This window comes from Anticarsia gemmatalis, chromosome 23 (assembly GCF_050436995.1).
Source record: "Anticarsia gemmatalis isolate Benzon Research Colony breed Stoneville strain chromosome 23, ilAntGemm2 primary, whole genome shotgun sequence".
Lineage (NCBI taxonomy): Eukaryota > Metazoa > Arthropoda > Insecta > Lepidoptera > Erebidae > Anticarsia > Anticarsia gemmatalis.
In genome coordinates this window covers 4,622,149-4,633,815 of record NC_134767.1, presented here as the reverse complement: position 1 = coordinate 4,633,815, position 11,667 = coordinate 4,622,149, and the positions used below count along the sequence as shown (strand labels likewise).

The 11,667-nt window shown below is 36.1% G+C and overlaps 2 protein-coding genes across 2 annotated transcripts; both read right to left on the bottom strand.

Moving 5' to 3' along the window:
- Positions 1 to 2,112: 2,112 nt before the first annotated feature.
- On the bottom strand, positions 2,113 to 6,007 carry LOC142983201 (chitin deacetylase 8-like). Its single transcript, XM_076130091.1, has 6 exons — positions 5,808 to 6,007; positions 4,605 to 4,917; positions 4,133 to 4,400; positions 3,634 to 3,820; positions 2,859 to 2,996; positions 2,113 to 2,240 (listed from the first exon to the last, which is right to left on the bottom strand). Exons 1-6 carry the CDS (start codon positions 5,982 to 5,984, stop codon positions 2,166 to 2,168), a joined length of 1,158 nt encoding a protein of 385 aa, XP_075986206.1. The 5' UTR covers positions 5,985 to 6,007; the 3' UTR covers positions 2,113 to 2,165.
- Positions 6,008 to 6,896: 889 nt separating this feature from the next.
- LOC142983069 (chitin deacetylase 8-like) lies at positions 6,897 to 10,623 on the bottom strand. Its single transcript, XM_076129886.1, has 6 exons — positions 10,425 to 10,623; positions 9,367 to 9,676; positions 8,959 to 9,226; positions 8,401 to 8,587; positions 7,927 to 8,064; positions 6,897 to 7,037 (listed from the first exon to the last, which is right to left on the bottom strand). Exons 1-6 carry the CDS (start codon positions 10,611 to 10,613, stop codon positions 6,963 to 6,965), a joined length of 1,167 nt encoding a protein of 388 aa, XP_075986001.1. The 5' UTR covers positions 10,614 to 10,623; the 3' UTR covers positions 6,897 to 6,962.
- Between the last annotated feature and the right edge of the window lie 1,044 nt (positions 10,624 to 11,667).

Genomic DNA, 11,667 nt, shown 5'->3' with positions numbered 1-11,667 from the left:
GGGCCTCACACACAAATCAGTAATATCTTGCAAAAATGTCAGGTCTGTAGTGTTACCGGCCGACCTGCATGACAAGACGTATGGGATGATAAGATGAATGGGAATGGAGCAAGAGAAGTTTGTTGGAATCGTACTAAGTGGTGGGATATCTGCCTACACCTATAGGAAAATGGCGTGATTTTATGTATTTAAATATAAAACAACGTGAGTAATGCTTTTGAAAAATACTATTTATAAAAACAGCGTATAAAATTGTAGTATATAGCGCAGTCTTTAAATTATTACCGTATTTATAGTAACAGTATTGACGAAGCTTTCCATGCGCCTGATAAAAAATTTGATGCGAATAAAATATTTCTTATCGTTAGTTTCTTCATCATCGAGCATCGTTAACTTTTCGTGCCTGAAAGTTTAGTTTACAATTCTGGAAGGATGTCAGTTTCTCTAACGCTCTACTTCTTCTTCTTCTTCTTATCGTATGGTTAGTTGTCAACCTAATGTCAAAGTTGTTCAAGCCGCCCGAAGGCCTTTGACGTGGCTTAACAACAACCGGGACCCTTTTTACGTGCCCTCTGAAGCATTGAGACGCCCAGTTCAAATACCAGTATGTGGTCACCCATCTATGGTATGACCGCACTAAGGGTTGCTCAACCCAGAGATCTTTTACCGACCGGTGAGCGCAACTGGCTATGGGCGCCTCAACGTTCAATTAAACCATCAATAGAAAATTCGGTTACAATCCTCATTCCAGGAGATGACTCTTGGCCTAGTAGTACGACCTTAATTGATTAAAGATTTAGTATTTTGCTTTTCTGTGACTTACGAATTAAACTTTTGTTCTTTTATATGATTATGTGAATTTTCGTATAATCCTAGTTATCCTACTAATATTATAAATATAAGTTTGTGAGTATGTATGGATGTTTGTTACTCTTTCACGTAAATAGTACTGAATCGATTATCATGAAATTTGGCATATAGGTAACTGAAGATTCAGAATAACATTTAGGCTACTTTTAATCTCGGAGTCCCCGAGGGATCGGGATTTACACGGGAAGGGTTTCCACGCGGACAAAGTCGCGGGCGGCCTTTAGTACTTACTAATTCTAAGTTCTTGTAAAGATCCCGAAAAGTTCCGGGATTTACGTCGTGGCTTGTAACTTTTCCCGGAGTTTTGAAACGACTTTACAAACACTATTTGCAATTAATGTACCTATAATGGGTGATTCTAATAATGAATTTGATAATACTGTAATTATTGATTAAGTATCTAATTTTGGAAACAAATCTGGAATAAGAGTACCTATATTTACGTCTGCCACGTCTTTTTGTAGTCACCTAAAAATAAGTTTAAAATCTGGTCACTGGAAAACTTGGAAAACTCAAGTAACTAACTTGAAAACTTAAGTATCTTGAAAAAGTCAGCTGTTGCACTAGAAACCAATTTCAGGACAATTTAGATTGTAATACCTACAATTGAGATCGTTTTTAAGGCCATTCTGAAGTGGTTGAATTTGTTTAGGTAAATATAGCATCATTTTCGCTTACATTTAGATTGATTGGGAGTAAAGCGTTAAAAATATTATCATTATTATGGACAGATAATATTAACATTCAATTAAAGAGTGTGGACAGGAGTTTATTGTTAGCTGTTTTTTTTGCTAAATATGTACTATACCTAACATTAGTCGTCTTTACACACACGCTCTATCGCGCATAAAACAACAATCGCGCTTGAAGGAGCGTGCGTGTAAAGGATGTGCAAGGGGAAAGGAAAGAAGGCGCGCCGCGCTCATCTGTCAAGCCCGCGAAGGAAATCGCGAGCGAAGAGCGCGCCGTCTTTCCCGTGCGTAATCCTGTACGCTCCTAAGAACGCACGATTGAGCGTGTGTGTAAAGGCGGCCATTAACTGACATATTATTATGTGTCAATAGTTGATCTTGCGTTTTTTTACCTTTCCAAAGGTTATGGTCATTCCCTTCAGTCAACACTAAGGTGTAAACTTACAACATCATTTTAAGCTAAAAGGGATGAACTAATTTGCGCAAACTGTTTCTATTATACCATTGTTTAGTTGGCTTTATTTTTTTCTAAAATAAATAAAAGATAATATAATGTTAAAAAGTTTATTATTGAAATGTATTCATAAGAATTTCTGCGGTTATTTACTGTCCGAGAGGGTTGCCCAACCACGGGTAGACTCGGGGACATACGCTGCAGACTTGCATCCAGTACGCCAGCTGAAAACGAATATACCATTAGAATATTTATAGAACACATCATATTAAAGAAGTTTTGTCAAGTACAGATCCAGAAAGCTGTAAAAAGACGCCAAGATTTTGTGTTGTTTCTAACTTGATTGCGCTTAATGCTGACTGTTCTTGGTTATCTGCATGCATATCGCATTAATAATACAATAGTGTTGTAACTCAAAATCTAACTTTTATCAGAATCAACGAATAACTTGTTTCTTACTCCCTATTATGCGTACAAAAAACATAATGCTCTTTGTTTTTTAAAAATGAAATAAAAGAGATCATTTTGTTACCAATAAATAAAAAAATACGGTATGGTTATGGTGTTAAGTCTAGTTGAAGTTGTGTCGATGTATTTTGAGTTAATACACTATTGTGTTATTAGTGCGATTTGTTCATTGTTTCTCCGCATCGTAACCTATGTTAATGGCAGACACAAAAAGAACGACGGAGGAAAACATTAGGATGAAACTAAGTATCTTCTTAAAACTGGGTGATGGTCAAAGTCTTACTGGTTAATATTTCTTTTTGAAGATTCAGTAGTGGATTCTTATTTTTTTAGAACAACGTTATGTCTTTTTACTATAATCCTTGAATACTTACATTATTGTGGGCAGCAGTGTAAGGACCGCAACTCCTAGCTCTGCAACTGGTCGGGACGAGTCTTCTGCACGGTTGCTGTCTGTACTCAGAAATGGGGACGGGGTTCTTCACCCAATCGAGGACTTCCTGGGCATTCACCTGAAGAAGACAAGGCGAGATTTTAACATAGCGGATATAAGTAGAACTTCATTTTAATTTTAATTCGCAGTTGGGGCCGTTTGGGGCATTGGCCTTTGATTAATACTTAATATTGAAAGACGTTTCAATATTCATTTAAAAATATGAGATAATAATATGTGACTGATTGTGATATAAAATATAGCATGTTCATAACATAGTCTGCTATAAAATATCAACATTTTTCCGTAAAAACTGAAGAATACTATAACCTGCTGACGGGTCGTAATCCAACTTCCAAATGCAACAAATACTTATGTATTTGACAAGAAAATGTTTCGTGTATGATTCTCTATAATGTCCGTTGTTTTTGTGTTTGTGAAGCCCTTCACAGTCCATGGCCAAGGTACCTATATAATTTATTCGCTTGGGGAAAAAGTCTTTTCGCATCATAATATGTATGAACTTGTAATATAATCTCTTTGGCTTCAAGAATCACAAATGAGTACACGGTTCATTGGGTTTATTTCAATGAGCTTGTGAGGTTCCCAAATATCGAGCGTTTTTGTGAAGAGAAAAGATTTTATTACAAGTTCATACATACTATAATGCGAAAAAACTTTTTTCCCGACCTAATGATACACTATATTCATATTACCATGAAGACATCAGGCAAGCTGTTGATCAGGTTCAGGAATCTGATGAAGGCCCTCAACACGGCAGGGTTGGCGTCGAAGAACGCTTCATGAATGAAGAACGGGAAAGGAGCTCTGTTGCCCTTGTAGTGACGCTCAAAGTTGGTAAGGATGAAATTGTACCACGCGTTCTCGTCTGTGAGAGAAGGACTGGTGACGAAAAACAAATTATTACTTGTACTTTATTTCTTTATCGTCGTTCAAAATATTTTTTGTAGAAAAGCAAATAAGACATTACTTTGTCTAATCCGCGAATTTATCCCGAGACCTTCGCTCAGGTGTAGCTACCACCAGATTTTACTAGTTATTTCTTTTGATATCCTCAAATTTACTAGTTTCTCATGTTTACTAGCAGTATGTTCAAATCTTCAAAAATTAAGATAGCCCGTTAAATAAAAAAAATCAAGTTCAAGTTTAAACCAGCACAGAAGCCCTACTAAAAAAAGTAATTATAATACTTACGGGCTGAAGCAAGCATCAACCATGGAGCAAGGGAATCCAGCAAGATCAGTCCATGTCACCATAGGCATCACCCATGTGCCGGGGATAGAGGCCGTAGGGCAGGGTGGAACAATGCAGTCCTGCTCGGAAGCGTAGTCCAGGGTATAAGGCCACAAAGCTGGGTCAGTGAATGACACGGTGGGCCAAGAGCAGTCGTACGTGAAGCCGTGATTAGCCATCATCTGGAAACTGGCATTGCCAGTCATTTGGAGGAATGGAATACGGATACCTGGAAAAAATAAAACTTAGTTAAGTTTAATTCATAAAACAATTTCGATTGATTGACATCACAATAGGAGGCCAATAAAAATGATGGTGTCAGAAACGAGATTAAAAGCAAAAATTTGCAGACTAAAATAATTTTGCTGTGCTTTTGCGTTTTATTCAACAATAAAATCATTTATATATAAATAATTAGAACAATGTATCTGACCTTTGATTGTATCAACATGTATGTTGCCAAAGTGAGCCATTTGCCTCTTCTGGTCGGCAAATTCCTTCACCATATCTTCATAAGAAGCCTCAGCCCAGTAGCTCTGTGGTGTCTGATGGCTGATAGAGTGGAGAGCAATCTCAAAACCTCTATTATACAATTCATTGATGACCGTGTAGTCGGTGTATTCGTGGTTGACGAAGAAGGTTGCTCCAGCAGGGCAACCATTTTGGTTCTTACGGTTGTACAAGCTCGCGCGGTAGGTAATGATATTCCTGGTGTTCACACCATCGTCGAAAGTGACTGTGACGAACTGAAACAAAAGATGTTGCGTATTATGTTAGTGATCATTATTATCTCAACTAAATGGGTTTTGTATTGATATTGACCTAATTGACTATTACCAGTATCGGTATCTTTGAAATCAAATATTTACTGAATAATCCTCAATGTTATCAGTTCATGATACATTTTATCGCAGACAAAGTGACCGCATAGGGGATCTGTTTCGAATCTATAATTGTTATCGTATCTCCCGATCTTTTAATTTAAAATCGCGACAATCAATGGGAACTGCAATAATTACTTTTCTAGACCGGTTAGTAACTAAAAAATTAAAACTGAAAAATTAACTCATTTTCCGTAGGCCAGATACACAGACAGTTATATATTTTTGTACTAAGAGTTCTTTAGCTCCGCGCTCTATTAACCTATAATCAGAAGTCTTGATTAGTGTAGTAAAGCACTTATTAAGGGGGATTTATACCATTATATACTCCTCTTAAAAATGCACATGTACAACTCCTTAAAGTGATGATATATAGCCTTCCTCTATAAATGGGCTATCTAACACGGAAAGATTTTTTCAAATCGAACCAGTAGTTCCTGAGATTAGCGCGTTCAAACAAACTACCAAACAAACTCTTCAGCTTTATAATAGTACTAGCTGACCCGCGCAACTTCGCTTGCGTCACATAAGAGATTCATAATTTTCCCCGTTTTTGTATTCCCCTATTGGTCGAAGCGTGATGATATATAGCCTATAGCCTTCTTCGATAAATGGGCTATCTAACACTGAAATAATTTTTCAAATCGGACCCGTGGTTCCCGAGATTAGCGCGTTCAAACAAACAAACAATCAAACAAACAAACTCTTCAGCTTTATAATAGTATAGTATAGATAGATAATGAAAATCAACTTACTTGGGGAGTATTCCTTGGTAACAATCCACCGGGAATGTCAGTTATCGAGCACCTGCAATCAGGGAGCTTGCAGACTTCCACGTCGCATGTCTCAGCCAACGGGAGGCAGTCCTCGCAATCCTCGTCGGCAAAAGCCAACGCCACAAATAACAATGAAAACACTAGAGCCCACTTCATCCTGACGATCTCACTACAAAATGGTAAAAATATCTATTCTCTAGTCGTTTATAAGGTCTCTCTTATCTTAATTGTGATTAAAGATATGAAAATCAATCTGATTAAACTATTTATGCACTTTATTTGCAGTATTATAGTATTAAGATAATCAGATATTGATAATTGTATGAGAATTTCACGGAATTCGGTAGGATTTACCCAGATTTGCGTGTGTTTTTTTGTACTATAATTCCTTCTTCCGCTAGTTGTTATTAATCACTTACGTAGGTGCTTGATATCCGGCCGTTTATCAATTGAAGTCAATCTTAGTCGTGCTCTGACAGTGGCATTCGTAGTTAGTGTCTTTGAGTTATAATATTCTGTCGTTTATGTTTACGTCTATGTATATTGTAAATAGTTAATTAAATTATGTATATATTCTGCTTTTGTTTATTGTGCAAGTATAATAGAAAAAGTAAGGTATAGTATAAAAAATCTGTTTAAGAAAACATATATTAACGATAAGTACGCAGAAGTCTCAGGTTTGAAACGCGCAATACTTACTTAATTTCTCATTTATATTTTGCTCTTAAATTTCAAATAGTTTAAGCCCATTTTTACATTTTTTAAATGAATATAATAAATAAATTTTAAATTAATTTGTTAAATGTTTTTAAACACAAATTGTACCTTCTACGTCTTAACAAATTATCGGTTTCTTTTTATAATATCAATTGATTACTCTATTTGAGTATAGTATATAATATAATATACCAATGTAGTATTAGTAAACATTAGAACTACAATTTTACTCTTATTCTATTCCAAAATACAGGTTAAAATACTGAATTCAAGTCACAATTGAAACTTTAGCTTTCTGACGTAACGTCAAGAAAATATAATGACAAAAAAAAAACATGTTCACTTTGAGATATTTTTTATTGGTATAATATTGTCTGAAAACTACATTAACATCTTAAAATAATAATCACAGCCGTTTTACTGTCCTAGAGGGTTGTTTATCCAGGGGTAGACGCGAGGGCACACGTTGCAGATTTGCATCCAGTACACGTTCTGTAAAAGAAATTGCGATCATTATTATATTTTCATGAAAACATTTTTTTTTTTAAAACTAAGTTAATTTGATGTACTTATTAACTCTAATTATTGACTAGCTGCGCTACATAAGAGTCAAAATTTTTCCCGATTTTTTAAAAAACCTCTGCTCCTATTAGTCGTGGCGTGATGATAGCCTATAGCCTTTCTCGGTAAATGGGCTATCTAACACTGAAATAATTTTTGAAATCGGACCAGTAGTTTCTGAGATTAGCACGTTCAAACAAAAACACAAACAAACTCTTCAGGTTTATAATATTAGTAAAGATTTTAGGCATAACTCAAGTCTCAAGTCATAGTCATAATCCATCCAAGACTTGAGTTACATAAGGACAAGTAAAGTTTTCCATAGATTTATTTTTGTGAGGAGGTATTATTATCGTAAAAACCTCTGTCACAAATGTATAATCTTGTTTCATTTTAAGACTCCAATTATTTTTTCTCATCAATTTTAGCATACTATAGATCATGATCAAAAATATCAAGCAAATAAAAACTAAAATTGCATCTTGATTCACATAATTAAGAAATCGATGCCAAAACATTTTAACGCCAATGCGATAAAGATTAACTTTTTATTCTGAACTTTCTTAGTAGTAGACGTGAAGTGAGATGTATCTATATATATATATATATAAATGAATTGCTGTTCCTTAGTCTTGCTAAAACTTATGAACGACTGGACCGATTTGGCTAATTTTTGTCTTGAATTATTTGTTTAAGTCCAAAGAAGAAGGTGTAAAAGGTGAATAAATTTGAAAATGCGCGGTATTAATTAAAAACAAGAGAGCGTGAGCCGAGCTGCGCGGGTCAGCTAGTTTATTTATAAAAAAATAACAATACTTACGCCACTGGCTTCAGCAGTAAGTGGACCACAGCTGGTAGGTCTGCAAACTGTAGGAGTATACCTTCTGCAAGTCTGCTGCCTGTACTCACTCACAGTGACTGGGTTCTTTACCCATTCTATAACTTCTTCGGAAGTCACCTGTTAGGGGTAGTTCATTAAATTAATTTACGTATTTAAGCATTCTGTTCTAATATTTGTTACAATTTTTTTACCACCTTGGTTTTTCTAAACAAACACAATTGTACCAAGGGATTTAAATATACTATTTGATAAAAACACCTGACCTGACCTGACCAGTTATGGGCCGATTTTTCTATTGTATGAATAATTTTGATGAGATTAAATTATAATGTATTCAACGATTGTCCAAAATCATAGAGTTAATTTATACGAAGTTAATTATTCGAATAAAAATATCTAAAAAATAATCTGTCAAATGAATGTAGTACTTGCTTTATAAGGTTAAATAATTACCATATAAGCGTCGTTCAAGCTGTTGACTAGGTCCAAGAATCTGATCAAGGCATTGGTCACGGCGGGGTTAGCCGCCAGGAAAGCTTCGCGGACGAAGAACCCGAAGGGAGCTCTGCTACCCTTGTAATGTCTCTCGAAGTTGGTCAGAATGAAATCATACCACGCGTTCTCGTCGTTGCGGTCAGGACTAAAAACATTTTTTTTTTATATCAAACCATTGGCAAAACAATTCATAATCAAATAGAAGATTCATTTGATTGTTTTAGAAAAATCAACATGCTCAAAGGACAAGGCTCATTTAAATTACATCCCGATTAAAGTATGTAAGCAATCATATATGTATATTATCTCGTGTAAATATATTGCTTAATGAATCAAAATATCTATTTATTCGCGCAAATTTAAGTGAAATCGCACCAAAAGTAATGGACAAATAGTGGCACACTTATCAGTGGCAGCGCAGTAACCACCACAACGATTTTATGATAGTTCTTTTCAAAATATAGCCATTGGTACTTGATAGTTAAAACAGTTTTAATTTTATTAAGACAAACTTACGTGTTGAGACAGACATCCACAAACGAACAAGTGAGGTTTTGAAGATCCGACCATGCTACCAGAGGGTAGACCCAAGGTCCGGGAATAGACGAGGTCGGGCAAGGAGGCACAATACACTCCTGGGTTGATTTGTAGTCCAGTGTGTATGGCCAAAGACCAGGGTCAGTCTCCGTAGTGGTTTCCCAGGAACAGTCGTACATAATGTTATGGTTCGCCATCATTTTGAAATTGGCATCACCAGCCATTTGGAAATAAGGCAATCGGAGACCTGAAAAAAATTGTAAATTAGACCTTCAATACAGGTTCTTTTGTTACCTGTTACGATCAAACTACTTGATTACACTATATTATTTAATTGAACCCAAAAAGCTTGAGCTTAGTATATATTATTATACTTTTTGAACTTACCCTTTATAGATTCGTAGGGAATGTTAGCGAAGTGCGCCAATTGAGATTTTTGTTCAGCGAATTCTTTGACCAAGGTTTCGTAAGTGGCATTGGCCCAGTAAGACTGAGATGGCCGATGGGTGATGGAATGGAGAGCGATCTCAAAGCCATTGTTGTAAAGTTCATTGACCGCCTGGTAGTCGGTATTTACGTGAGTAACGTAGAAGGTGGCTCCAGCTGAACAGTTGTTCGAGTTTCTACGATTTAACAGTATACGACGGTAGTTCACAATGTTGATGTCATTGACTGCGTCGAAGGTTACCGTGACGAACTGGAAAATAAATTTTAGTCGTAATTTTCACGCACGCTATAAACTAAGGTTGAGTGCGGAACTGCAGACCCCAGTGAAGACTGACGTAAGACTTTCGCTTCACCAATATATAAATACGTGGAAAATTCGAACAAGACTTATAGACGAAATTAGTACCTAGAGTCTTGATTGGGCTGCAGTCAGCCTTAGTGTGTTTGGATATTTGTCATTAATTTAAAAATGAGGTTAATGATAGTGCAGAAATAAATACTTCATCAAAGGATTCTTATTAAATGCATTTTCTATAAAAAAATGCTCTTAAAGTGCTATCCAATGCTACAATATCAGATGATGTTGGAAGCAAGTAATTAGATATTACAATGATAACGCTGCGTGCATTGAAACTAAGTTATTTATAGTACTTGCATTATAAGCAAATTTTATGTCGTTATTAATCCAATATAATGTATGTACGTATTAGGTTGGGGAAAATGTCTTTTCGCAAGTATGTATGAACTTGTAATAAAATCTCTTTTGCTTCAAGAATCACAAATGAGTACACGATTCATTAGGTTTCTTTCAGTGAGCTCGTGAGGTACCCAAATATCGAGCTTTTTTGTGTAAAGAAAATATTTTATTACAAGTTGATACATACTATAATGTCAAAACTTTTTCCCCGACCTAATATGTACATCATCCAGTTTCAGATGTGTTATTGAAATACTCGTACATTAGGCATCAATCTCACCTAGATAATTTCTTTACTAACCTGCGGAATATCTCTAGCTGCTAAACCGCCGGGAATCTCAGTTGTAGAACATCTGCAACTCGGGAGCTTGCAGGCTTCAGGGTCACATTCTGAAGCTTCAAGTGGGCCCGCAGGTTTTTCGGCATCTACATCAGCTGCAACAGCTGATGCAGCAAGCACTAACAATCCAAACAGAATCCACTTCTTCATCGTTCACGGCCTTTGGGACAATAATGACGATCATGTAATTAGTCGTCAATTTATAATAACTATTTAAGTCGTTCTTGCTATAATTAGTTTTATTTCAGTATATGTTATCTTGGCGAAGGAGGCAGCGACAAAACATTGTGAACTACCGCTAGATCCGGCGCGAACCGTTGTCTACAGTGGGGGCTGTAGGCATAATATGCGGTTCGGGAAGAATAGTATCAACTTTAGTCGCCAAAGTTGGTACCAACAATTGATATCTCAGGAGTTATAAAGACTCTTCCGTGCAGAGCTTTAAGGCGAAGTGGAGTGGGAGGCACTGGAGAATTTTCAAGGACCTAGGGTCAAATAAGGAGCGCCTACAAGACCAACAGAAATTCTCCCTCCGAGAGTTTGTTGATGCCCTGCTTTATGTGAGGAACGCCGCGGTCCGGAGGGATCTCAAATTCGAGGTGCTGGACGAGTTCTTAACCAACCTCGCTACGAGAATGTACAAGCGCGCGAACAAGTCCGCTCTCACACTCATAAATGGTGAGAAAACAAATACTTTGAAATGGCAAGAGACAAAGGCGACGCAAACAGTAAGAAGTAAGTAAATTGTCTTATATTAAAATATTCTTTTACGAAGAATTTTTGACGGATTTTGTCTTATAACACGGGGTATTACATATTTTGGTTAAATTCTTACCTTTTTATGGTGTCTCTCACTGGTAATATCTGTTACGATAAAATATCTTGAACTGATTTGATCTGGTCTCATTGTCCGTCTTTATAACATTTGTCAAGGATATTGGCTGTTAGTATTCTTTTGTTTAGTAATTTTTCTATTTTTGTTGTATTGTCACGGCGTTGGCGTGACATATAAGGTAAATGAATCGTATGCGTATCGTTGATGTCAAGTGTTATTCAATGAACGTAATTCAATGGCCCAACCGAATAAACATGTAAGATAAAAAAGTCAACTTTACAGGAGAAAATAAAAACGTTAATTTATTTATAGCCTAGGTGTTTCAGAAAACAGGCCTTTATTTCTTTGTTTTTTTCCTTTCTTTCAATC

Coding starts and splice junctions, on each gene's coding strand:
- LOC142983069 (XM_076129886.1), bottom strand. CDS start 10,613: ATGAAGAAGTGGATTCTGTTTGGATTGTTAGTGCTTGCTGCATCAGCT. Junction 9,677..10,424: donor CAGCTAGAGATATTCCGCAG/GTTAGTAAAGAA, acceptor TTTATTTTCCAG/TTCGTCACGGTAACCTTCGA. Junction 7,038..7,926: donor TTACTGCTGAAGCCAGTGGC/GTAAGTATTGTT, acceptor TTTCTTTTACAG/AACGTGTACTGGATGCAAAT.
- LOC142983201 (XM_076130091.1), bottom strand. CDS start 5,984: ATGAAGTGGGCTCTAGTGTTTTCATTGTTATTTGTGGCGTTGGCTTTT. Junction 4,918..5,807: donor TACCAAGGAATACTCCCCAA/GTAAGTTGATTT, acceptor CTTTTGTTTCAG/TTCGTCACAGTCACTTTCGA. Junction 2,241..2,858: donor ACACTGCTGCCCACAATAAT/GTAAGTATTCAA, acceptor ATTCGTTTTCAG/CTGGCGTACTGGATGCAAGT.